Source organism: Coturnix japonica, chromosome Z, assembly GCF_054131305.1.
Source record: "Coturnix japonica strain WE chromosome Z, WE-NBRP24, whole genome shotgun sequence".
NCBI lineage: Eukaryota > Metazoa > Chordata > Aves > Galliformes > Phasianidae > Coturnix > Coturnix japonica.
The window spans coordinates 59,893,306-59,919,916 of NC_140702.1; the positions used below are offsets into that span (position 1 = coordinate 59,893,306).

At 38.6% G+C, this 26,611-nt stretch overlaps 1 protein-coding gene across 6 annotated transcripts in view; it reads left to right on the forward strand.

The window, feature by feature from the left end:
• Positions 1-26,611, forward strand: part of MAST4 (microtubule associated serine/threonine kinase family member 4) — a 254,220-nt gene that overhangs the window by 42,129 nt on the left and 185,480 nt on the right. For 5 of the 6 annotated variants that reach the window (XM_015848582.3, XM_015848583.3, XM_015848585.3 and 2 more), the window contains exons 2-3: positions 11,390-11,543; positions 25,993-26,114. In XM_015848582.3, coding sequence (XP_015704068.2) covers positions 11,390-11,543; positions 25,993-26,114 — 276 coding nt within the window. Of the gene's footprint in view, positions 1-11,389; positions 11,544-17,113; positions 17,209-25,992; positions 26,115-26,611 lie in introns of those variants that run through there. The other variant, XM_032441191.2, reaches the window with a different exon arrangement.

Genomic DNA, 26,611 nt, shown 5'->3' on the forward strand with positions numbered 1-26,611 from the left:
GATTGCTTCAGAATAAAACATTCATTTTCAAATTCCTTCTGTTTTTTCTTTCAGAAATCTAAATTCTCTAAAAGCTGACAAATTGTAGACTGTAGGAATGGCAGTTTTGCATCCTAAAAGCTAGAGGTTTTTAACTTTCAAAATGGAAAAAGTACTTCTGTAGTTTGAACTGACCACTGTGACCACAATCCAGTCTCTGTCCGATCTCTGAGATTGAGCAGATTAAAGGACTGACTGTCATTTAGAGTTTTTAGCATTAACTGAGATGGTATCTGTTTTGATGCAGCATCCCGTTGTTTTGAATAAGCCCCGAGGATGTGGCTTTCAGCTTACTTGATGTGAGATGCTGATTTCCAAGTCAATTAAGAGATGCCATGTCTACAAGACAGCATGGATTTGTATGAATCATCATAGACTCAATGGAGTGTATTTTGGTTGTCCCAGTTTTGAGGGCGCTCCTGTTTGGAAAGTGAAAAAAAAAAACAAAGTAGAATTAAGACTCAGACCCTGTGAAACACTGTGGGCATATGTATACATGCATATATATATTTAACGATGCTGGCTTATGTTAGTAATATATGATTTAGAAAAAAGGTATGGTTGGGACATTCCTGCCACATTGTAGGTAGTATAGAGCTTGTATGCTAAGCTCTATTCTCTAGGTATTTCAGTGATATCCATTGTGAGATTAAAATCATGAAACTGCTACAACTTCCTTGGCAAACAGTCCTTGTAATTTACAGAGCACTAAGTTATACTGAACTTATAGGAGTATATGAATGTCTGTGTTGATATCATCTATAAATAAAATTCTAAAAGCCATGAAAGTGAATCTTTTGCTGTTAATTTGTGTTTTTCAATATGGGGCTGAAGAAACCAGATTAATTCTGGACTGTGCTGTTTGTAAAGACAAGGGCAGTCATTCTCATCTGAATGTGTTTTGTCTTGTGGTCTTCTGCACATACGTCCTGATGCGTGTATTCTTTCAGTTACAGTGTGTGAAGCTTACTGCTATCATTTGCTTGTCTAATGGAGACTAATACAGAATGTTTTTTATTTAAGTAAGGACCCTTCATTCTTCTGCTCATCAGTGTTATTATGTTGAATAACTACATGTGTAATTGGAAAAGCCTGCATAAAGAGACTAGGATGAGTGAAGTCTACTCTGAGTTTTACAAAGAGAATATTTAGGACATGTGGGCAGTTACTTGCTTGAGTTACAGAAAAGATGAAATAGAAGGCTGGAATATTTCAAATCATCCTGTATCACATTTATGATTACATTTATTTTTTTTTTTTAGCATTTCTTGAGTTCCTCAAATTTGAAACCAAACCAAAACAACCTTCCTTGAGCCATATAGTGTTACAGAACACTTCTGATAATTATAGACGTGGGTAAATTGTCTGAAACTGACAAATGGCAGATGGCAGTAGATGTGAATTGCAGTGGAGGCAGTTAAAATTATGAACACAGTTCTTGACTAAACTACAAATCTCTGCTGAAAGCAAATCAGGTTGTCCTCCCCCTGCCCCTGTGTATGCTTGCCCTTCTGATATTTTTTTGCTAATTGTGTTGGTGAGGCTTGAAGAGAAGCATTTGAATTCTGTACTGTAAGCCTAGGGTACGACTATAAAGCTATCAGATGCCTCATTCTAGTTCACTTTCAAAACAGTTCGGAAAAGGATTTTTTTTAGTGGAAGCTATTGTTCGATAACTGTGCGCGGTATCTGAGTGCTGAATGGGAAAAAAGAGATCAAAAAGCCCTTGTCTCCAAGGTCCCTTGTGGTGAGGCTGCATTATTTAAAAACTTAGGAACGTGTTAAAGGCAAACTCAGGGAAAAACCTGCATTTTCTGGAGCTGTGTCTGCTGCTAAGGTTAATTAAAAAATATGAGGAGATGCACCTGCTTGTAATTACTAATTTGTGCTTGGTGCACACACACACATCATTTATACATCGATCAAGTAAAGCATTTCTTTTCAAAATCAGACTGTAAATTAACAATGCAGTTCTTTCACATAAATAATCTTGCTTTCATCTTGCATTGATTTATGGATCAGCTTCAGCTCCATTACATGCTGAGAACCTTTTACTCCAAGCTCACTTCATCATGAGTTTTTCTCTTTTGTTTTGTACCTGCCTCACATAGATGTGCTGTCCTTCTGTTTGTTATTTCTCATAGAAGTGATTCTGAATTTGAAGCTTTATAAGGCCAAATTATTTTAGAGGTCTGAATAAAGATCAATAAATTTAGACTATTTTTTCTTATGGTGTGTAACAGTTATGGCTCCTGTTTTTAAAAACTGGGTTATGTATGAATTTCAGTAGCCAGAAAACCCAGTTACCTTCAAATAGTGCCTGGTAGTGCCTTATTAGAAAGGTGCAATAGAAAGGTGTTTTCCATTAGTCAGAGGTGTAAGTTAATGAATAGGAAATCGGTAAGTCACTGAGTAGGTCCTTCAGGCACTGCATTATGTGCATTATGGTGGAGCTCTTTCTACCCTTGTGGCTGCAGTTATTCAGAGTGGCCGATCAAGCTGAGCCAGTCAGTGGAATGAGGAATGTTTCACCTTGCATTTTTGTTTCTAATTTCAGTGTAATGGTGAAAAGCGAGACCTAATTGAGCATGGATAGAGCAGATAGACTTGAATAAACAATTAGTTTTCTGAAGCCTTCAATGCGATAGAATAAATGAAACCTGTATAGGTTGTCCAGGAGCTCATTGGTGGGTGTGAATAGAAATAGATTTTATAAAGAACTAAACTGCTTTCACTTTATTAGTATTCATGGTATTAAAAAAAAAGAAAAAGAAAAAGAAAAAGTAAAAAACATTCTTTCCAGAGTTGTATTCTCCTCGGAATTATTTTTTTCGTGAGACGAATGATGGAGGTGTCAACAGCTGATGAAGATGAATAGGCCTTTTTCATATGTATTTGATTTTTATTTTTTATTTTTTCAATTGAAAGTGACTTTGAAGGTTAGTTTGACTAAATTTTAATCCTCCTAGTTAAACATCCAGGAAAGATCTTTCTAAAAAACCTGTGTATGAGCAGCAGCATTGATAATGTGTGTTATAAAATGTGCCTGTGGATGCTTGTACATACACAAAGTGCACATTTCCTTACATTTGTCACTGTTTTCTTGTGCTACAAAAAGGATAATTAAAATTATTAAAGGTGAAAATATTGCCAGTGGTGTCTAAAAATATCCAACCCCTTTTCTGCTTTCTATACAGCTAATATTTTCTTTCACTGAGAAATTTAAAAAGATGTGGCTAGTTGGGTAATTTTCTGTACAGCAGAGCACAGTGCATGGCATTGCTAATGCTAGTAATATCTGTGCATATGGAGGTAAGAAGATGAGTATGGCCACAGAACAAACAAAAAATAAAATTAAAATGGAGAGGTTTTATTCAGGAGAAAGTGAGAATGCAGGAGGCTGGTGTGGTAGTGGTCTCTGGCAGTGTTTCTCGGCACCACTAAATGCTTTTTTCCTGCCAGTGGGATGGGACTGGAAGGGAGTATCTTTCCTGCTGAAAGGCAGTGGCTGCTCTGCTGCTGCCCTATGCCTCCACACTGTGTGGTGATGTCACTTGCCCTTCAAGTCTGCCTTAGCTTGGAAAGGGTCTTGTTTTTGTTGGACGTGAAGGCCTTCATACAGTATTCCTGAGAAGATGCCTTTATGAGTGTTGCATTAAGAAGAGTCAGTCTGCAACCCGCCTTTAAAATGTCCTATGTCAGACTTTTAAACCAGGATCGGAGCTGCATTTATCTATGTTTATTCCAAACTGTATTCAGTTTCTTAGCTCTTCTTTCAGGGACTCAGAAGAGACTTGCAGAACCTGCTGTTAATTTATTTTAAACATGTATTAGAGCTGTGTGGGCATGTCAAAGGAGACCTGGGTCAGGCTGAGTTCTGCGAAGCAATGGGCATTTGTAGTACAAATACTCTTGTTTCCTTTGTTCACTGGTCAGAGAGCAGTCCATCCATCCATCTGTGCTCACAGAAGGCTTTCAGGAACTGAAGGACTCAATCACACTGAAACAAAACTGTTCCCTCTTAACTGTTGTAAACTAATAATTGGCTCAGATAACAGTGGCGATGCATATTTATAGGCCACTTCTTGTCCCTGAAGAATGCTGTGGAGGCTGTGCTTTGCTTTCAATGCAGTCGTGTGAAAACACTTTGAATGCAGGCTGGATTTTTTAAACATAGCGATAGTTGATTCTTCGTGTTCCATGTTTTTTAATTGCTCAGAGGTCAGATTTGTTTTCAAGAGGAATACAACAGTTTTAAAAGGCAAATTTGCATTTCTTAAATGGACCTGAATTAGCAGTATATTATCAGTGCATCTGTATTGATCCTTGGCAGTTTATTTAAAATATTTCCTTACTGCTTAAGATATGATAGATAAGAAAGAGCTATAGAATAACATCATAAGCATTGTTTTCTGATTTCTGTTTATACACCATCATCTATTCAGCATAATAAATTAGACTATTTCAAAGAGGAACTTTAGATTTCCCTATTTGTGTGTGTAGGATGTAAAGTCAGTAATTAAAATGGTTTGAAGTGAAGCTTTGTGGACAGCAACTTTAAAATGCATTTCTCCTTTTTACTTTCCATAGCAAGTGGGCAGATCAGTGCAGTGGGAAAGGCATTACAACAAAGGTGTTAGGACAAAAAGATTGGCACAATAGAGAAGTGCTATAAAGGAAGGGAAGAAGATTGCTCACCCTTATAAGAAGTGCCTTCACCTGTGCTCCAGGGCTGACTGGGTCTGTTCCCCAGGTACTCAATCAGTGCTTCGGGCCGTGTCTCAGCGGTTATCATTTACATTGGTAAGGACATACTTGCAGGGTCTGCTGCAGATAGTGTTCTTACAGAAAATGAGAGTTGCTGTATGAATTATTAGTATGCAGTGTGGCTATAAACAAGAATTTTTCTGCCTCTCACCTGTATCAAGGTGTCCCTCTGACAAGGAAACTGTAGGTCACAGAATGAAGCAAGAAACTCCTGGGTTGAAGTCTTAAACAATGACAGGTGCCTTTCAGATGGAGAACTTAAAAGGTTCTGAGGCCAAGTTCCAGTGATATCACAGGTCACTTCATTGGAGGAGGGTGGAAAGGCAGTCCCAGAGTCAAAAACTGTAGGACGAGTACCCATTTTCCTACTGATTATGTAAAGTGGGAAAGAAAATCTGTTTGTTTTCAAAGAAATATGGTAAGAAAAGGAGCAGGAAATAGGATCTTTCCATGTCCTTTGAGATCCATGTGACCTGATAAGACTTCCTCAGTATCTTATCTTCCCATCATTATCCTTGACTTCTGGAAGCAGTGCTAATTTTGGGAGAAGTGTTTCCTTTTTAGTGTGTGCAATTAGTTTACTGGTGATTCTCTGCTCTGAAAAGACTTCTCTGAGAGCTGTGAATATTCAAAATAGTTGCACAGTTCTCTAAATCCTACTCAAGACTGAGATAGATTAACATCTCATTGCAAAGGGGATGTAGAATGTTCTAGTGAGGTTGAATGGGGGCTGCAGGTGAACTTGTTCTGCCATACAGTTTGACATTGTTTTGTGGATACTCTGTTTTCCCGTGTGATGGTGATGAAACTGTGACTAAATGCAGTAGATCTGCTCATCACAGGCATGAGTTATTGCATCTTGTCTGCTGGAAAATGATTCTTACTTGTGTGCTTGTAGTGGTCCTGCATGATGGACCCACGGGCATATACAGTACCTTGTTCTGTAGTGTTTCATTCTCAAGTCTAGCTTTGTTCCACTGTAAGGCCAGCAGGCAGCTGGAGTAACTAAGTGCAGTATGTTATTACTAGGCTGAGTTGTTGGGGTTTTTTTTTTGTTGTTCTTGTTTTTTTACATTCTAAGATGGCTTTGGTTTTTAGAAGGTATCTGTATCTTGTTGATTAATAATAGATTAATAGTGTTGCTTGTCTGTCAGTGCAGCTCATCAAAGCTCATGTGTCTGTTCCAACTTTAATTGCATTTGGAGAGAGAGAGTTGGTAAGTGTTACTCACATGCTTCTCCCCCATACTTAAATTGTCATAGTTTCCTTAAAAAATAAACAACAGCAACAACAAAAAACCCTAACACAAAAAACTGGGGCTACTTTGTTTCAGTGTCTGTGCTTAAGATGCTCACAAAGTAGCCTGAGAGAGGCATGGTATACTATGGGGAACCCAATGTAAGTGTGATGAAAGTGATTGATTTCTGTTCCCAGTAGCCTGGGTATTACAAAGACTCAGTCACTGTTGATCTGCTTATTAGTAGAATTTTATTTTGGAACTTCTGATTGATAATCATTGTATGTGAAAGGTTTTGGGTGATGGATCTCACATGGATTGGTACCCACCTGGTAGAAGCTTAGTGTAGGTGATAGTGCACAGAGTTTTAAAAAGAAAAAAATCAGCAGAAGAAAACAAGACAAGCATAGCTGAGCAGATAACTAAAATTCTCATTACGGTGTCATCTTATTGAAACAAAACCATTGAAACAAATCTCAGCAACTCTGAACAGCTTATTTTTCTTATCCTGCTGTTATCAGTGTAATTGCATTACCTTAGCCTCATTCACCTTCTTGTAGCATGGATTTCTTCTCTTAAGAGCCATTGTTTTCTTTCTTGCTGTTTCACATCTGATTATGCACTCTGCTCAAATTATACTTCTAAATAGTGTTGCTAAGTCTTATTTTGAACTGGCTGTCATGTCCTTCATTTTTGTGAGGACATGTGGGCTGACGTAGTTGATGTAATGATATAATTAGCAAGCAGTGAATAAATTCTAGCTGTAGAATAAATACACCGTGGTAGACAGCTGGGTTTAATACTACTGAGGTTTTTTGAAATATGAAGATAATCCTTTCTGAATAGGTGAGCCATTGATAGTCCATGGCTAGTGTAGTATGAGAATAATTTTCTTTAGAGGAATGCGGCTGATTGTATTTATACAGAAAATGAATAGTTTCAAAATACAGAGGGGAAAAACAAACAGGGTCTGAGGACAAATTTATTCTGTCCTGATTCCCAGGAGGAAATTCCTGTGGAACTGGAGGAGGCTGTCACTCAGTTTCCATTCCTGTTTATATAGAATCTCCAAATGTACATGTGAAGGTTTTTTGATGATCCCTTTGAATGTACTTTTTAAGCCTCTCTCCTCTAATGATACATTCTGTTCCTTTTTGTGAGGTTCATGATGTGGGAAGAAGTGTTCTGTGAAAGCTGTTACCTGCTAAATTTTAGCTTCTATAAGAAGTTTAGCACATCTACAACAAAATGAAGCATCTCTTTCCAGGAAATGCATGGAAACACATTTGAAGAATGACCTACTTGCCTAGGAGTTTGCTGTATGTTTTCTGCCTTTCACAATGTGCCTTTGTCAGAAGGGAATTACTCAGTGTTTAACAGTGGAGGCGGAAATGTTTTTGCAGTAGTTAATTGTGCATTTGTGAATACTAACAGTAGACATTGGTGAAGAGATGTGTACTGATTGAAAATATGCTTCTAAACAACCTGTGTAAACTCAGTGGCTAACTTAACTCCTTTTGCATGAAAGATACAAGGCAATCAGATATGCTTTTTTTCACACTGTCATAGCTGTTATCAGTATATTGTAGTTTTCAACCAGTGACTTTTTAAGTAATTTCTCAGAATCTTTGCTTTGCTTTGCTTTCTTCCTAACCTGCAATTGCACAGATAGGTGGAAAAAGTGCTTACTGTATTTCTGTCAGTAACTTAAAAGGGCATGGACTCTTGCAGCCTGAGTGCAATAATAAGGCAGTGGGCTGTGTATGCAATAGCCAGAGCCTCAAAGTGTAATATGGATGTCTATTGGAAACTACCTGCAGGGTGCAGCTATTGTATTTCTTGTAGCTTGCTGTCAAGTAAGCTTTATAAAAATAAAAAAGAGCAACCAACCAAACTACGGTTCTCTTCTTGTGCTTGTGTGCCATCCAAAACTGACACATGGATATTTAGTAAATGTGAAATACCCATAGAGTGATGATTTCAGGGAGGCAGTGGTGTTTGATGTACTGAGCAAAGGCTGCTGGAGTAAAATTATTTAAAATGCCTGGTATAATTCCAGCACATTTTTTCACTGAGATAACTGCTTTCAAGTCTTAAGAGCAATAACACAGAGTCTGAACCTGATAAGAAGTGCAATGTGAATTTTCATAGGGTTGAGCTTTCCAGGAGGTCTTTCAAATAAGTATTAATGACTTAGGATAGGTCTTTTAATAATATGAGCTTGTCATAATCTCAGCACTAAGCAGTCATAGTGTCAGATGTCTGAATGAGCTGTGTGCCATGTTGCAGATGTTTAGATTTGGCTTTGTGTTTCAAGGAAGCAGAACTTAATAAAACTTTCTTTGTAGGCTTCACTTGAATTTGAACGCCTTACCTGGCAGGAGGGGAAGGCCATTTTGCTGAGGACACAAAACCTTTTTTTTTTGTCTGGAGTCTGAATTCAGTCTAGAAAGACTGTCTGGGTCAGTCTGGCTCATCAGATGCCTGTTTGGTTTTGAGAGATCTTGTTCAGGATGAACTCATAAAGGCCTGGCTGTTAGCTGCAGTCCGTTTTCCTTATGCTTCCCTAGCAGCAGACTTACTCTATCAAGGTTGTTAAAGAGTGTTATCTCTTTGGTGTCTGCTGTGACATCAGGTATGAGGTACAGACTACATTAAAAGACACACTGTACGTGTTACAGGTAATACTTTGTTCTTTGGAAGCAAAGATCTGAGCCTCTGGACAATGTCCAGAAATGTTTCTTTTTTTTTTTTTTTAATCTTTGTGTGGTTACTTTTCTTAAAGCAGGAGTTGATCGCCAGTATGAAAAAGGTCAAATATCATATGCCTGTATTCTTTCTTTGGAGTACTAGACCATATAGTGTCCTTTGGTGTAGTTGTTTCAGATGGGATAGGTTTCTCTATATCCAGCTGAAGCACAGCTGACAGCTGTAAGTGCTCTGCTTCTATATTAAAATGAAATTTTGCACCAAAGAGTGTTTATCAGAGAAGCTAATATTGCTGTGATACTTTCCTGAAGTCCTGAACTGAATTCAAAGGTCCTGAATGTATTGTATTCAAGAGTAGTTATTTGTATTTTGTTATCTCCATGTCATATAACCTTATTCACCTTCAACTGAATCTGAATTTCATCCTGTTGTGTTTAGTAAATGCTAAACTTCATAAACTGCATTTAATTCCCTTGTTTTCCATGTCTGAAAATTGCCTGGGAACTTCCAAGTGGACGACACCAGGAAAAGTGTTTGTAGCATGTCCTCTCCCCAATTTCCCGTATGCCTCCTATGCAGGACCTCAGTCATGGTCATGTTGCATTGGGTTACAGTTACTGCCCTCAAGCTGCTTACTTCTCTCTTTCCATGCAAGTGATAAAAACAAGTTTCTGTGCCTATATTTAGTGCCTAAATCATATCAAACAAATTTTAGTTGTTACAGGAACTCAACAACATGGGGTTGGTTTCAGGAGGGAATGATAGTTGGGTGCTGCTGTTGAAATGATAGTGGGTTGATACTTAAACTGCCTCAAAACAGCTTTTAAAAATAATGCTTTTCTGAGACTGCCAATTTGGACAGTGAAAAGTTGATTTGGAAGCCTAGGCAGTACTGTGCTGCTCTGAGCCGTAGTCTTATTTTAAAGCTTCTGTAATCGGAACTGCATATTGTCGGATACTCAGGTGGAGGCTTTACTGTGGGAGAGAGACCTTAACTGTTGGGTAGACTTCAGTGCTACCATGCCGGGAGCTGAGTGCCTTTGTTTTTGTGTGTAAAGCCTTAACCTTATGCACAGAAGAAGATGTAAAGTATGGCCTGTCGCCTTGAAGAGGGAGCTTGCTTTAAGAGAATCCATGAATATTTGTTGGTAATGTTTAAGGTTTGATGGGATTGTGTCATTGTCAGATGCACAGAGTTCAGCATCGAGCAGCCTTTGCTGTCCTGTCAGTGAGTAGTTTAAATACAGACCCTTTGAGTTATTTGCTTAGTAGGTTCCTTCTAAGTCCCAAAATCATCTTTCTTAGGAACTGGTAGACAAACACTTCGTCTTCTTACCAGCTCTTGTTCCTTTTGAGAGCAACAGATTTGTAAATTTGCATTGTGAGTACCTTAGCACTTGGAAGTATTTGTGAAATACTTGCATTCGTGAATGAGAAATGATACGAAAGGTTACTTTAAGTATTCTGTGTGACCCCCAAGTTCTGTCTGATTTAGGAAATTGCTGTAGACATGTGCTTTGAGTTAATCAGTCACTTCAATGTTTGTCCAGGACACGAATGAATCTTAGTATGCTGAAGGAGCAGATTCTGAAATGGCTATATTGCTTGATGTTTTGGAGCCATGTTTGTGTCTGCAAACACTTTCAATGAGCTTCAGATTTGATTTGAAAACAAAGCAGTTCCCCCTCCATCCACCGTATGCTATCTGAAATAACAAGTGCAAAATAAATTCTAAATGTAGGGAATTGAAAATGCTTTGTAGGGTACGTAGTACTTCTCTGTGCCATTTACTTTAAATGAAAATGAGATTCACTCTGCATCTTCCAGGGTGAATGTGGTGACTTTGAATCCTTCTTTTCTGTGGACAGTGAGGATGAAGCAGTCAAGTATTTACTCACTTCTTTTTCTGTTCTGGTTTTTGTGAATTTAGCCAAATATTAAGACATCAAAAGTAATCTCAAAACCAGAGGGCGAGAATGTTGTATAGGAATGATGAGAGGAACAGAATTTGAAAGATGAGGCTTTGTATTTACAGTAATTTGAAGTCAGTGTGAATGAATGTTAGCTTTGTAAACAGAATAATTTAGACAGATTTTTCTTTCCCCTCTGACACTGAAAAATCTATTTTTCAGTAATTTCCCTTCTCTGGGAATGCTTTGCAATTTGTTGATGGTGCAATGCCATCTAGCGACTACTCAGATAAAGCTGTGAAGAGACTGCCTTGGTCAGATGGTTTGCAGTTGCAAAGAGGCTGTTCTGTAGAAGATTGTGTCTGCTTAAGCCCAATCCCTTCATGTCTGGAGACCGGACTATGGGAAAAAATCCTCCTTGAGCAGGAGTGCAGCAGGATGTGCCATAAAGTGTATGAGAGGAGGATGGCTTCATACACAGCCAGCTGCAGATTTGGCACTTGCAAAGTTCTTAGTTTGTGCAACTTAATTACGATCAGATCTTTTAAAGCACTTTTTGTTTCTCAATTCTGTAATAACTTTTATGCAACGGAAATTTTAGTCTTTTTAAAATTTATTTTTGGTGATATAATATGTATATGTATATATGTATACATATATTTATCCCCCCTAGTTAATATAAATAAATAATCCGTGTTTTCTTTCCCCCCCCTGTATTTCTTTGCAGCTTGATCACATATTGTCCCCGCCACCAATGCCTTTTCGAAAATCCAGCAATCCAGAAGTCTTATCCGGCCCCGGGAAGTCTTTCAAATATAAGAGGCAGCTGAGTGAAGATGGGAGACAGCTCAGAAGAGGAAGCCTTGGAGGAGCTTTGACTGGTGAGTTTGGGGGCCAGGTTCTACCACCTGGAGGTGTGGCAGGTATACTGTTGATGGCACCTTGATCTGGCCTTGTGGCTGGTCTCTTTGGAGGAGCTGTATCCCCACATAGAGCTTTTGTAAAGTCTCTACTATGCGTGTTTCCTTGTAATTAGTGAGGTGAGCTCATACTCGAGACTCTCCCTCCATTGGGTGCTGACAGTGCAGCCTGAAAATTCTGTTTCTTGAAATTTTCAGGGACTATGAAAATTTGGCAGACTGGCAGATTAAAGGTTGTTTGAAATGCGCTCGCATGCATTCATCCATAGGATTTGCATAGATCTTGTTTCCTTGCGGAGCTGAAGTACACAGATGGTCCCTTTAGACTTGATTCATTAAATAAAAAGTAATTTGGTCTCATTTATCTGGTGGATCCTTCCCTCCCAAGGGCATAACCAGCTTAGCCGTTGGCATGGACTGTTCCTTCTGTTCTGTGAAGCCACGCATAGTAGCAGGCAGGCAGGCCACCCTTGCCATGATGTCCTTTTGAGTTGCAGTGGAAGATATAAAGTGCAGAAGTTGTGACTGTGACCTGGTAGTGTATGGCTGTGATGCTCTCTGAAGAGTGCTTGCCACTGAATGTGAGTGAAATGAATGTGAAAACATGGGGACAAGTTGCATATTTTAGGTAAAATAATTTTTAACTCACTGGAACCTGGCAATTAATTATATCCCTGAAATGCAAAGTGACAGTATGACCTAGTGAATTTACTGGAATTAATAAAGCTGGGGCATGGCATCTTGTTTTGTCCAAACTATGTCAGCTGATAGCAAAATTAGATGAAATTCAAATCAGGGAAAGCTGGATTGACATTTATGTGAGATGAGATTGTCCCATCTCTAAATTGTATACAGTCTTCAAAGGCGGTTTTGCTTGGGAACGAAAAATGGCAGACACAGCTGACCTTCCTCAGTGAACTTCTGTGAAATACTTCTAAAATATTTACTTTTCTATCTGACTTCTCACCCCTCTCCTTGTCCTTACATCGGAAAAAGCCCCAGTAAGCCAATACAGTACTATTTTTATGTAGCTCGTGGTTTTGTGTCATCTACAAAGCTGCTAAGTAGTGACAAGTGTTTTAAAGATTGCTTCATTGGGAGTTGTTTATGAAGGTTTCTACAGCAGTCTAATAGTGTTACTGATCCACATGGTCTTTAGTAAGATGAGTGACTTAGAGCTGACAAGTTGATTTTTGTTTCCTGCATCAGTGAAGTCTCAGTTACTTTTCCAAAAACTTGGTGCAAGGACCAATGCAGTGTTTTCCTGACAATGGAAATTGCCAGCACGTTGCTTATTATTTCAGCGGGAGTTGGTGTGGGTTTTTCATTTTATTTTTGCTCAACTTTAAATTAGGCTAGTGGATTCAGAAATTGAACCTTTTCCTGCATAAACCCTCCTGCTAACGAGGAGAAGGCAGCCTAATCAAAAACAAATGAAGCAAGTGTGCTCTTCTGCTATAGCCCCTGGTCTTTATCTCTGTGCCTGAATTATTGCTTGAGGTTTTTATGAAAGGCAATGGATATACTTTTTGTCTGCTTGCAATATGTTCTGTGGAATTTTATATCAGGATTTGGGAGTATGGTGTGCGGTGATGTTAAACTGCTTTATTACTAATGCACTTTCGGTGAACCTGTATACCCCAAGGCTTTAGATTCATAAAATAGTTGAAATATCTTAACAGCTTCACAATACCGATTAAACTAATCAGAGTCATTCTGATGACAAAAGGGTCTTAGCATTCTGTCAGGACACACACGCACACACAAAACTAAAAGATACTGCTGCAGATACAGAGAACCACTTCCTAAAATTGCTTCATAATGCTCAGTAAACTGAAGATAATCATTTCAGTGTTACCTTGGGTTTGTATTTATCTCTTCTGGCATAATTAAAGTTCTGAATTCTTTGGAATTTCTTCCATGCTGAACTGCAGCTTACTGTTGTGCTTTGAAACCACAAGTGTCACAACATGACTTAAAAAAATGAAATAAAATGGTGTCGTGGTGTTGAGTTATGGAATATCACAGAGTAGAAGGGACCCACAAGCGCTGACACTGAAGTCAGTAACTTTACTAACTTGTCCTTGTCCTTGGTTAGGGTTAATTTCTGCACACACGCATTCCCTGCTTAATTTCTTTGAGTTTCCAATTCTAAAAATATGCAGATTGACAATAAGGAAAAGGCCTAACAATGAATCCTGTAAGATGGTTTAGAATGGTATTTTTCAAGTACAGTAATTTATAATCTCTGCTTGTATCATTCAGAAATTTTAGCTTTATTGTACTCAGAGGAATACAGAGTGTAGGAGAAAATAAGGCTGGAGAGGATTCCTAGTTAAAAACCTTGCAGGATGTGCTTATGCTGATGCTTGTTGTTCACTCCAAATGTTAGGAAAGCTGTTAATTGTGCTTCGTTACTTTGTCTTTCCCTTCTCTATTAACTGTACAGAATTATTGTGCCATAAAGTGTAAATAGTATTAACGGGAAAAACAAAAATAAAAAACTAATTTATATAAACCGGGATATTTCAAGTCCTGCAGGGCTGAATACTAATAGACGTAAATAGGAGGTTTTTTTCATCTCTGGGAATAGATACCAAATAAATGAGTTTATTGGGCTTTACAAGGGGGAATAATGCTGTGTGCAACATAAGAAATAAAATCTGCATTGTTGTAATATATTGGATGAAATTTACAAAACTTGAAGGATTTCAGTTGCTGAGAGCCTGTTGCTCTGAATAGGCTCAGGTAATTTAGCCTATTTATTTAAGGTGACAGGGCAGTGAGGAAAAACTGAATGATGTACAAAGTCTTTCAAATGGGATATCAACACAGAGGATCTAAGATTTGTATGTTTGGATGGAGACTGAACTTACATTCAGCATTGTTTTGGGGAAGCTGGAACCCAGCAATTTTTTATTTTTATTTTTATTTTTTGCTGAACTGCACTGTTTTAAGCAATCTAACCGCAACACATTTTCAGAGTTAAAGAAAATTAAATCCATGTTTTTGAGGCAAAATCCACTGTCGCTTCCTGTTGGAAATTGCTTGGGAACCACTGATATCAAGTAAAGTTTGGCCAATAAAAGAAATGAATGCTGCTTCCTGGACTATTACACTTTGGAGAAGTCTCTTTGGTCTAATTGTTGTGACATTATTGCTTAATCTGCATCCCCAAGGAAGGGAAGGAGGAAGACATTTGAAGAGAGAGGCAGAATTTGGAATAAAAAGGCTTTATTGGATGTGGCTTGATATTAGCCTAGCAAATGTGCGTTAATTGCTCTTATTGTGAAGTACCAGCAATACTGTTTAATGGAAGGAAAGGAATGGCAAACAGTATTTTGCAGTGGAGGTTGCTAAGTAGAAGCACTCATTAGTTAGCAACTTTGGGGCAAAATTATTTTCTACTGGCTAACTTGGAAGCAATTTATGACCAGCTCCTGTTGTGATTTAAAATATTGTATGTTTCCAAATAGCTATATAGTTTGGGGAGCAAATCTGTCTGTGCATTCTCTGGACTCCTCATCTTTTGCATTACACCTGCACATAGTAACTGTGGGACTTGCTATGCGTTCAGTGTTTGCCTTCTTCCTTCTGCTGTTTCTGCATCCTGGCTTTGGCCCCATTTCCTTTCTGCCTTCCCTTCACGTATGTTTTCCTGTAAGGTGCTGGCTACATTCTTCACCTGGAGGTAAATTGGAATTGGAGTTCTGCTTATGTCAGAGATTGTGTAAAATATGGTGCTTGTACAGTCCATGCTGCTGCCACAAGTCTGAGCAGTAGCTGCTTGTCTGATAATTCTTTCTCAACGATAGAGGGAAGAGGTCTCTGATTTTGAACAGTGCTGCTGCCCTTTGCATGCCATGCTGATGACGCAAGCAAAACCTGATCAGATGGGGTCAGCTCTGCTCTTCTGAAAGCAGTTGGCTCATGTCTGAATGTGAATACCTCTCCCCCTTGCTTTTAAGTTGTCTTTTTAAGGATTCCAAACAATGCGCAGTCTTGTGCTTTAAAACTTGTTTCTGATCAGGAGAAAAGATGTTTAATTAAAAAGCTGCTTTTCTGCAGTGGCTGGTTTTCTTGATCTCTGCAAACTTCAAAGGGCTGTCTACAGGCAGAGGGGTTTTGGCTTAAATTGTCTGCAGATTTTAGTTTGCTGTGTTCAGAGAAGCTTAAATAGAATTCAGAAAGTAATGTGGAAGGCTGAGAAATTAGATGAGCTTTTACTGTGGAGGAGGTTAACCTGGGAAATCACTCAGACAAGCAAATTGAATTGGCCTTGCTTTCATATCCCATTGCTGCTCAACTTGCATTGCAGTGTGTGGTTCAGCTCTGTTCAGTTTCCTCAACTGCTCTGATATTACATTTGCAGATTGCTACCTTTCTTTTTACTTCTGCATTGCATGAATTCACATCACTGGCAAGTTTGCAGTTTGCAGAATGCTGCTAGTCCAGCTGTGTCCTATGCTTCACAGTTAGATATATAAAAAGAAACCAACCAACCACTAAACTTTGTAACTTATATGTAACTTATGAACCTTTTTATCTTGCCTCCTGTTATCTCATCAATAATTGCCTGGAAACAGACTTCCTGCTGGGCTAATTGTCTCTAATTGTGGTAAAGCTGTTATCTTGCTAACCATAAATTGATCTTACACAAATACTAGTGAGATAATGCATACAGTTTTCATTTTGCAGTGTCTTTAATTTGAACAACCTACTGCACTTTTCATTAATGAACTTAACAAATTATTTAGTGATGAACTAAAAACTAAGAAATCTTGGGATGCATGTATTTTTTCATTGTTTAATGTTTCTGCTTTGGTCAGCTTCCCACCTCTAAGCCATCAGTCATCTAAATGTTGCCAGCAATGATCGCTATTCCCATATAACTAATCTGTGCTTGATTTGAAATCAATCTGGTAGTCTCAGTCTGATTTTTTGCATTAGAGTTTCATCACTCGCACTAATTAGCAGAGAGATCAGTGTTATGGGCCATGAAGAACAAGCTGTTCTTTGTTATCTAGGGCTTGGCATCTGCTGTCAGGACTTGTAGGCTGTCCTGCTGCATGTAGGGGGAGCAGCTGACAGTGGCAGAAATTTGGAGTTCTTGCTAATCTCCTCCTGTGGAGCATTTCTCATGAATATTGCTGATAATGTAGACTAGCTCTTTAAACCTTAATGTGGGAGGCTTGGTTCAACTTGATGGCTGTGCAGAGTTCAGCATCAAATCATGGAGGATACTTTGAGGCCTCATTGTCAGTGCTACCTTCCCATTTTCTACAACACTTAATCATAACTGGGATGAGATTACATTACTGACAGCATTTTTAGGGATTTATCAGTAATGGCCAACTGGAGCACATGAGGTGTTCCTCTTTACTCTCTCTGAATTGCTTACTGACTTCCAGTTGGGAGCCTAGTTGGTGGTACACACATCACTGTGTGAAAAGCTTTGTGACTTCATCGCAGTCGTTGCACTGTGTTGACCCGCCTCTTGTTTCACTATTTAGTTGCCATGGATACGGGGCAAAGATGGCTGTGTGTACGGGTGCGCTCTCAGGAATCCCCTTCGTTAGGAAGCTTTACTTTCTGAACTTGCTTCCCTTCACACATCAGGCCAGAAGTAGGTTGCAAATTAGTTTTCTTGGTCGTGGTGTGTGGTGAGAGTTGGGCATGGTTGGTCTGGGAGGTCCTCTCCGCCTAGCTGCAGCAAGGAGGCCTGCAGTGCCAGGCTGACACCACCACCACCATATTGTACTATATTGTGTTATCTTGTATTCCAATATCATATTTAGTAAAATAAGTTTCCTCCTTAGATTGCTGCCACTGTTTTTCTCCATTCCCCACTTTCCCTTCATTTCTGGGGTGGTGGCCCCTGTCACGGGCACAGGTAAACCTAGGTAACCCATGGTTTTGGTGCTGTTGCTGTCAATATTCTACATCATAACATCATGTGCAGTATGAATCATTAATTGAGGGTATAAATAGTGGAATCATGTACAAAGGAAAAATGGTTAAAGAGAAAGTAAGTTTATGTTTATAACTGAACTTATAACTTCAGCCCCCAAGGAGGCTGAAGAGTGCTGTCTGTGCCCAGCTGAGTGTCATGCTGTGTGGGGAGGGGGACACGGTGCTCTTCATCCAGGGTCACTGCCTGCCCTGGGCTCGTCTCAGAGCCCTGTCAGCACCTTCCTCAGGTACTTCAAAATACATTGTACCACATGTCAAACTTCTTCTGGAATTGGTAATAAGAGGGAAACAAACTTTTCTGTAATTACATACTTGAGAAAATTATTTTTTAAAGCATGTACTATAAGGCTGTCTTCTACTGATGAAATATATATTTTTAAATTGTTCTCAGTGCGATAGTGCTTGAGATGACATTAGGTTGTATTTATCATTGTCAGTTACCTTTGTCATTTAAGGCTTTATTCAAACTGTGTAGTACAGTTGATTTTGCTTCCCTGTGTGCCTAGCAAGTTAATTTCCATATTCTTTGACATGTCTGGATTCTGCATCATGTAATAGTCTGAGATGAGAACAGGAGATATTGTATTCCTGTCTCATTATTTTGCCTTTAACTCCTCGATTGCTGCTTAATCAGGCTTGTATCATCAGAACATGAGAAGCTGATTGTTGCTGAGATCAAAGCAAACCACAGCAGTAGAGTGCCTAATTAGCAGATACATTTGCAAGTTGCCTGTTTTGAAAGGTGGAAAAGTAGAGTTTAGACCTTCTCAGGATTCACTATAAAAATCAGCTTGAAATTTTTTAAGCAGTCACTTTCCATAGTGGAAAAATAAAACAAGGAAAGAAAGGAGAATATGCATAGTAAACTTCTGAGGTTTAAGCTGTGGCTTCTTAAGAAATACTCCAATATCTGTTGAATTAGGTGGCTCAAGACCCTGTAGTGGTGCAACTGTAGAGGCACATGTGAAGGAACTTGCCTGAACTTAGTTAATTGCTTGGGTTTAACAAGGTGATTAAATAAAGCTGAGCATTGTGATGACGTAGTCTCTACTCCTGCTGGTACCTGAGCTCCTTAGTGCAGAACTATATTTGCAGTATCTTTATAAATTAATCATAATTCCACACCAAAACAGCGTTACCTCATACTTGTTGAGGCTTAAGTCTTCTCATTTCACCTCTGTACTCTGTCCAGTGTCTGCTTCTTACTGTTACCAAGCACTTGCTGTGACCAATTGTGAGTGGAAGTTGTATTTGCTTAATCCAAGACAGATGCTTTAACATGAGTTGGATGTATAGATGAAGAATGCTTGAGAGAAAAACAGTTTTTATGCGTAATCCTTGTTTTCAGATCAAAAGGCTTATAAATATTACCTAATGAAGATGAGATGAGGCATTTCTTGTAGTTAAGAGGTCAGCTTTTGAATTTTGTGGCTCCTGAAACAGAAGGAGGGGTAATATTTGGAATATTTACACTATGGGGAAGGTACACATGTCACTCCATACTTGTAGTGATAAGGGGTTTAAGCTTAAACTAAACAAGAGCAGATTTGAATTAGATATTAGGAGGAAATTCTTTACTGTGAAGGTGGTGAGGCACTGAACAGGTACACTGATAAGCTGTGGATGCTTAGTCCCTGATGTAGTGGATGGTAATGGGTAGTGAATAATTTGTCAAAAAAAAACCACCATAATTTCACAGAAAATCTGTTAGCAGAGGAACTTTTATTAACTTAAATGTGAACAAGATTCTGTTTTGTATCTTGAGTGCCTTTCTGCTGTTAAATGGGTTGAAAGAAGTTGCTTACAAGCATGAAACATTTCTGTGTGCTTCTGAAAATGCTCGTTTTTATTTGTTGGTAAGTAAGTTATAAACAGCTTTGATTTTTCTGTTAGTCTGGAAACAGGCCTAAGTCTTCATACTACTGGTTTCTGCTGCCAAACTTTGTCCATTTTTGAAGTTGCAGTTGCATCTTAATTTTGCCCTTGATGGACCAAATTTATTTAATACATGACCAGATATCACTTCTTCAGCTAATTTCAGAAAGTGAAACCAAGATTTTAAGAGGATTCTGTGGAGTATCAAAAGTGTAAAATTCACAATCACTTTTTAATAGAATTTCTTCCAAGGCCTCCTTGTACAGTAACAAAAGAAATTATAATGGAGTCAGTTGAAACTCTAGGCTTGACTGAGTGCTATTATGCTTAGTGGTCAGATTGCTTAAAAGAAGTTCTCTTACGTCAGGCTGGGAAATAGGCATTGTCTATTAACTTTAACCATGTGCAGCTGAGTAATATGCTTAACATGCGAATTTTCTGAAGTAGTAGGCAATAAATGAGGCATGAATAAAACAGTAACTCTTTTGCTTGCTGGTAGTCGTCTGAAATCATATTTAAATTGAAGTTTTTTTTGACACAACTACAGTAAAATAAGACAAAATGCTGATTAGCTTTCTACTTATAGTTTTTAATCTATCCACTGTTTTTACTTTCCAGTTACTACTAATAAGAGTTATGTGCTTTGATTCCCCATGCAATGGTGGGGCTTCTGTATCATTTCCTGCAGCTGGGCTGCCTCAAGCAGTCAAATTTGAAATACTAAAGCAGACAGCTGTAAATGCATAGTAAACTGCTGAGGTCGGGGGGCTCTTCCCTTTCCCCTGTCATGAGTTTTGGAAGCTGAACACAGGCTGCTGTGTCCATGTGGTTTTCGCTGTTCTGTGATCTGCTCCAGGCTACTGTAAGCTGATGTGTCCGAGTCTGGCTTTGGTGTTTTCACCTCTATCAGTGATACCTGGTGTGAACACTTTTCCTTTTTGGAGGCCAGAAAAGGGAAAGGCATAGGAAGAGGCAGAAGTACCCAACTGTTCCTTTTCAGCACATTTCTATTACCCAGAGCTGTCTGTAGTAGGATCCAGTTTTGTCTTCCACATGGTTCATTTCTCTTTCTCAGATAAGCTTGCACTTAATTCCCCAAGGAGTGCTGTGGAGTGGAGCCTCTGTACTACAAATATCAGTTCTTGAGATAGGATTGGTTGTTCTTTTCATCAAAAGTTGTGAGGGAGAACAATCTACTCATCTGACAAATTTTGAAATAATATGCATTTATCATAAATATCTGCAATCAATTTCTTGAAGCAATCAAAATAATTATTTCCTATCCTTTGCCCAAAAGAGGTGACAAGGATGGCTATAGGCTAGTTCGCAGAAACATGTTGTTACTGGCTTAAGTTGTCTCACATAATAATCAGGTCTGGACCTCTCTTTTTGGGTTAATTGTGTCCACAGTTGCTGTCAGCCCATATTCAGATATCTGAGTTTTATCAAGGTGCACAGCTGTTTTTGTTTAAAACGTTGTAATAGCTTAATGGCTTTTAATATTTTCATCGGAAATTATTTCCATTAAAAGCTGGCAAGATGCTTCTTTTGTGTTTGTACTTACATATCGATTGATTATCTCACCACTGCCGTGTTACATACTGCTCTGAGTTTTTTGGTGAATGAAAAAATATATTTGGCTGTCTGAAGATTTTCTTCATCCTAAGCAACTATTAAAATACCTGACAGTTGGAGACTTGGCATAAGTAATTTTTAACATGAAAACGAAAATTTAATATATTTTTCCTAGCAGTTGGTTGTTATTCCACTAGGATATGGATTTCAGAGGAGGAAAGGAGAAAGTGGAATAATACTACAGCATTGTGTTTTTTAGTCTCCTTTAGCCTTGAAAAGGAAAGCATACAACAAGCGTGCTCACATCCGACAAACAGAAGATTCACAGTGATTTCCTTTCCATCTTCCAACATCTGTTATATAGGAAGATAGATGTTTGACAGGGAAGTTCAAGGGGAAGGTGATGCTTTGAACTGCAGTGACGTATTCCCTGGGTTTTACAGGCATTATGTAATAGCATTAAATAATCCTAAATTGCTGCCATTACGTAATCAACTGAAGTCACCTTTCTCTGAAGAGCATTTTGATAAATGTTCTGGACTAACAGGCATTGCATTCGGACTTGGAAGAGATGACACTGGAAACAATGTGACTTCAGGCTATCTTAATGGCTACAGGCACGGAGAGGATAGCAGAGGTGCCAGCAAAGCCATTGCAGAAGACATGGCAGGAAGTCAAAGGCCATTTGGGGACTGAATTGGACAGCAGCAGGTGAATCTTTATTAGTGGATGACTCATCTGTATCAATAACTGATGAAAGTAATGGTAAAATTACAACCTGTGTGGCAATAGTCTGCTGTTAGATGGAGATTACACTAGCCTCTGGCACTGTTTCTCAGCTGTGTGTGTGTCAAAATGCTGAATTACGATGGAATAGATGAGCTGGACTTGAGGTCGCCCACAAGTCAGTTCTTTCACAAAGGAGCTTTGTACTTGAAGGCAGAAATGAATGCAGTGTGAAAATCGATAATGCATTTCGGCTCGAGTTTTATGTGTAATACTGATACTTAAATCACTTAATGATGAGGAAAGTGTGGATATGTGTAAATTCAAGGGGTTATTAACACAGCTGAAATGTGAAAGGAGAAAAAGGCAGACAATTGTTAATGAAACTGAAGTAGGAAAAAGCGTAGGAGTAATATGAGGATGGGAGAAAGCTGTATTGAATAGTTCAAAAATGAGGTGAATGTTGAAGTTGTTTTTTTTTTTTATGTGGAGGAATTCAGGGAGAGTTGCTGGCTAACTCATTGCAGGGGCTGTTTATTGTATGGCGGCCTAATGAGGTAGAGCTCTTATCCCTTGAAGAGTGAACTGAGTCTTGGAAGAAATAGTTTTCCATAAGAAATATTGGTGTTCCACTTATTTTTGAAAGTGAGAAAACTCATTGCATTCACTGGAAGCATTTCAAAATTTTCTTTAAGAAGCATAGTATTAAAAGCAAAATTGTCACGTTCAAGATACTTTATTGCAGTTGTATTTCCAGTTGGTAACTGCTGCTGTTCTGGTAGAATCTCTCTGCAGAAAGTTTAAAGCTGTTCTCAGAGAACCCATTACCTTTCTTTTTTTTCCTTCCGCACAGGCCGTTCCTGTTTTACTTTTAGAGTGGATGCATTTACTATGTGTCGTTTCTGTGTTTAGAAGCATTTGTGGATGTACAGTGTAAAGATGAACTAGAGTTTTAGATAGTCTGCTACACTTGCCCTAATTTCAGTTCTGGAAGTCTGCTGTACCCTTGTGGTTCTTGTCTGGGGATGAGGATGGGAGGAAGGTTCATTCCAGCATCACACATGCTCATTCTTTCATTGGTGATTCTGATAATTTTTAGTGTCTGAAGAGCACCTTAATGGGCACTTCAGTGTGATTTAAAATATTTCTAGAGGTCACCCATTTGAGTTCAGTAATGGAATATGAAGTGAATTCTTACACTGCAGACACTGGCTGTGGTGCAGAGTCAGTCTACTTTGCTTCCTTGTCAGCCTTCTTGTACAGTGTTTTGTTGCTGTGAACAGTAGGCTTGACTCTTCTCCATCTTCTATGTTAAAATATCATAATTTTTCTTTCACTTATTTCAGAAAGATAAAAACTGGTTAAAATACAGTTGTTTTAAAGGATGAAGGATAAAGGTGACAATTGAGTGTTCCTTGTCAGCGTAGCCTTGCACACAGCAAGGTACAGAGTGCTTCACTTTGCTGAGTGGCTAATGTGAATGGGAGTCATGCTACTAGCTCTCTGTGTTTTGGATCCAGCTCCTGTTTAAAAGAGGAAGAGTAAACATTAATAATGCTCTTATTTCTTATATACCCTTCCACTTCAGGGCTTCTCTGACTTGTTAAACTCTTTTGCTTAGGGATCCAAACTGAAACAAAGTTGGAGTACTTTGTGTTCAAAATCCAAGTAATTGCCTTCAATTTTTTGTGTGGGAAGCCCAGTGGGATTCATCTGGAATGAAAATTAGCGCAGTCTGGGAAAGGTCTAATGTCTGACAGTGGATATCTCAAGTAGTTTAAAACTCATACTTTTAAAGTGCCGTGGTTAGCAAAAGAGCACTGCTGTTTCCCAGTTTTAGAACAAACTTTGGCATTAAAGCAGATTTCTTGCTTGAATTCTTCTTTGTTCTTCAGATCAGAGGAAGAGCCTGTAGCTTTTAAGCGCTGATTCCTGTGATGGTACAGTACACCAGGAGTATGCTACAGTGATCAGTTTGCAAATTAACATATTTTTCCCCTTTGCCTTTAACAGTTAATATGGAGTTTCTAAGAAATTTGTGTAATATGTGTCTGCTTGGCAAAACAGATATTGCCAAAGCATTTTGCAGATGTTACCATCAGTGGTATGATATCTTGTTTGTCGCTATGTTGACTTCAGTGAGATTTTTGAAGCATTCTTTCCAATGTTTTTGTCAGAGAGAGATTTGTAATCTGGGACTCAGCAACAGGAGTGTCTAGTTTTCCCTTGAGAACCTCATCCTAACATTGACTTTGTCAAAAAGCAAGTAAAGAAGATGCATAGACCTCTTTCATTGTGGAAGGCTTTAAAGAAATAGAACACCTATTTGAATGTAAAATACGTATAACATAGGTTTTCTTCACTTTATTGCCGCCTTACTCAGTCTCACCCCCTACTGTGGGAGAAGTAATTTACCATTTGAAGTGATGGGTAGAAGTTACAGCTGGATATATATGTCACTGGCGCATTCCAGTTGTGTCATCAGTGGAATGCCAACAGTATGGGTGTTGAACTGATGACTTAAGCTTTTTATGGCAGCATTTTATTTGAGGGCTACATAAGGATATGTGAAAAAGAAACTGGAATTCTGGAGAACGTTTTCTTGCATACTCGGGCATAATACTGCATCTTTATCCACATTTTTCTTCCTGTGATGGGCAAGCTGTTAGGAAGTTGGTTGAAAAGTGTCTACGGGTTCCACTTTACCAGCATGAAAAGACTGTCTCATTTTGTTGCTTGGGAATTCTCTGGCTCACAATAAACTCTTTTCGGAGGACTCAGCAACTCTGTGGATCTGCTGTTTAGAAGTAATGTTACAAAGCTATAGACATCGATTCCCAGGCAAAAGAGAGGCCTCTTACCAGAGCACAAATCAAAGGAAGTTCTCTGTTCTCAGTATTTTTTTGAGGGTGCAATTGCTAATGTGGCAATAGCATTTCAGGAAACAGGTGTTTAGTATATGTGATTTTTGAATATGATTTTCATTCATATGTTCAATCAAAACCTTGCATCTTATTTTTGAATGTAGACATGACTGAAAAAGTTTTTGAATTGTCTCTTTGCATCAGCTTGTTGGCTTTATAAGTCAATTGCTTGCGTGATGTGAATGTCCCACTTTTACACTGTTTTCAGAGATGTCTGGACCCCATGATCTCTAGAGATCCCTTCCAGTCCCTGCGGTTCTGAGTCTAAGGCTTTAAACACAAACATGTTACCTTAGACCATCCTCTATTATTCTGTTTTGTGGCAGTATCTGAAAATAAGAAAAAAGAAACAGCTCTTAGTATTCTTCACTGAAGCAGGGAGACCTGCTTCTTTGCTACTTAGAGGCTTCCAGAAATAGTTTCTGCCTACTTAGTACCTCCAAGAGTTCTGTTTTCTGTGACCTTCTTCAGCCTCTCCTCAAAAATGCAAAAATTCTGATGTCATTTGACAAAGAGTTTCGCAATTCAGTCATTGTTGCATGAAATAACATTATCTTTTTTGGAACAGCTTCCCATCTTCCTTCTGTTGCCCTATTCTGGAAGAGGCAGCAGTGATTGTTGTATCTCACTTGGCATTCCCCTTCTTTCCCGATAATGATCCCATCTTCTGAAAATGTGTGATTCAGAGAACAAAATGCCTGTAATAATTCAGCCTTTTAAAGTGTTGAGAATAGTCTTCAAAGAAAAGAGAATCCATCTGAGTGGGATTGTTGATGTAACCTTATCAGTTACCACAGTTGATCAGAAAAGATGAAACTTTGGTTGTTCTTACGTTACCCTTTGAGGATCGTGACTTATTGTAGCACTTCAAAACAAAAGTAAGAAATAAGCCGAATCAAGCTTTGGATTAATCATAATCATTAAAAAGGACAACCGTTAAAAACGTATGTGTTGTTATTTTAATTCTGGATAGCATTCAGAATTCAGATCTCTCTGGTTCAGCCCCACCATTCTGAATATTCACATCTGTACATCTGTGGTTTCGTTAATCATGTTTCAGGCTAAGAAAAACTTAGGGTTTTGAGAATGCTGGGGGGGAAAGAAAGGTATTTGCATAAGAAAAGCTTAGCATGTGGAAGGGTGGCATTGAGGGGTGGCAGGTGAATACTGAAAATACTGAAATTCCTTTTGTGGAATTGCCTATGGTCATGGCTACAGTGATAGTGCAAATGTTTGAGAATGGTGAAGCTGAGAGCTTTATCTTGCAGTAAACTGCCTGTTATATTGCCTCATTTGCAACATTTAATTTTTTAACACACTCTCTCTTAACTTGACAGGCAAGTATCTGCTGCCCAATGGAAATGGACAGCAGCTGTGGCAACCTGCAGAAACCTCCAATCTTGTTCGTATGCGCTGCCAAGCACTTGGGCAGTCAGCACCTTCCCTTACTGTTAGTTCGGTGAGTAATTTTTTTTAAAGCTATGAATATACAAAAAAACCCTCAACCTCTTGCATCTCCATAATGTCAGAATCTGCATGGGGATGGCGATCCAACCACAGTTTATATCCAGGTTAATCTCTTTTCCTTAAACCAAATCTTTCCATTAACTAATGCATTCCTGCATACAGCATTGCTTAATATGTTGAGTATGGCTAAACAATGTTTATAATAGCAGCAACCGAATTGCTTTGCTGGATTTAGCATAAGATCTTAGCTGAATGTTGCATTAATATGGCTATTTGCATTTAAATGGTTTCTTCCCTTAAAAATAGAAAGAAGGCATGCTTTTTTTTTTATGACAATAGACGGTAACTGTCCCTTCTCCTGGGCATTCTTTTCCATCAGTTTCTTTGTTTCTGCTTTCTGCAGGACTGTGTCCTCAGGAGAGCATGATAATATGAAGCGTGAACTTAATTAAGCCTTTTGGATAAAATAGTAAGGAGAGAGAAAGGGAA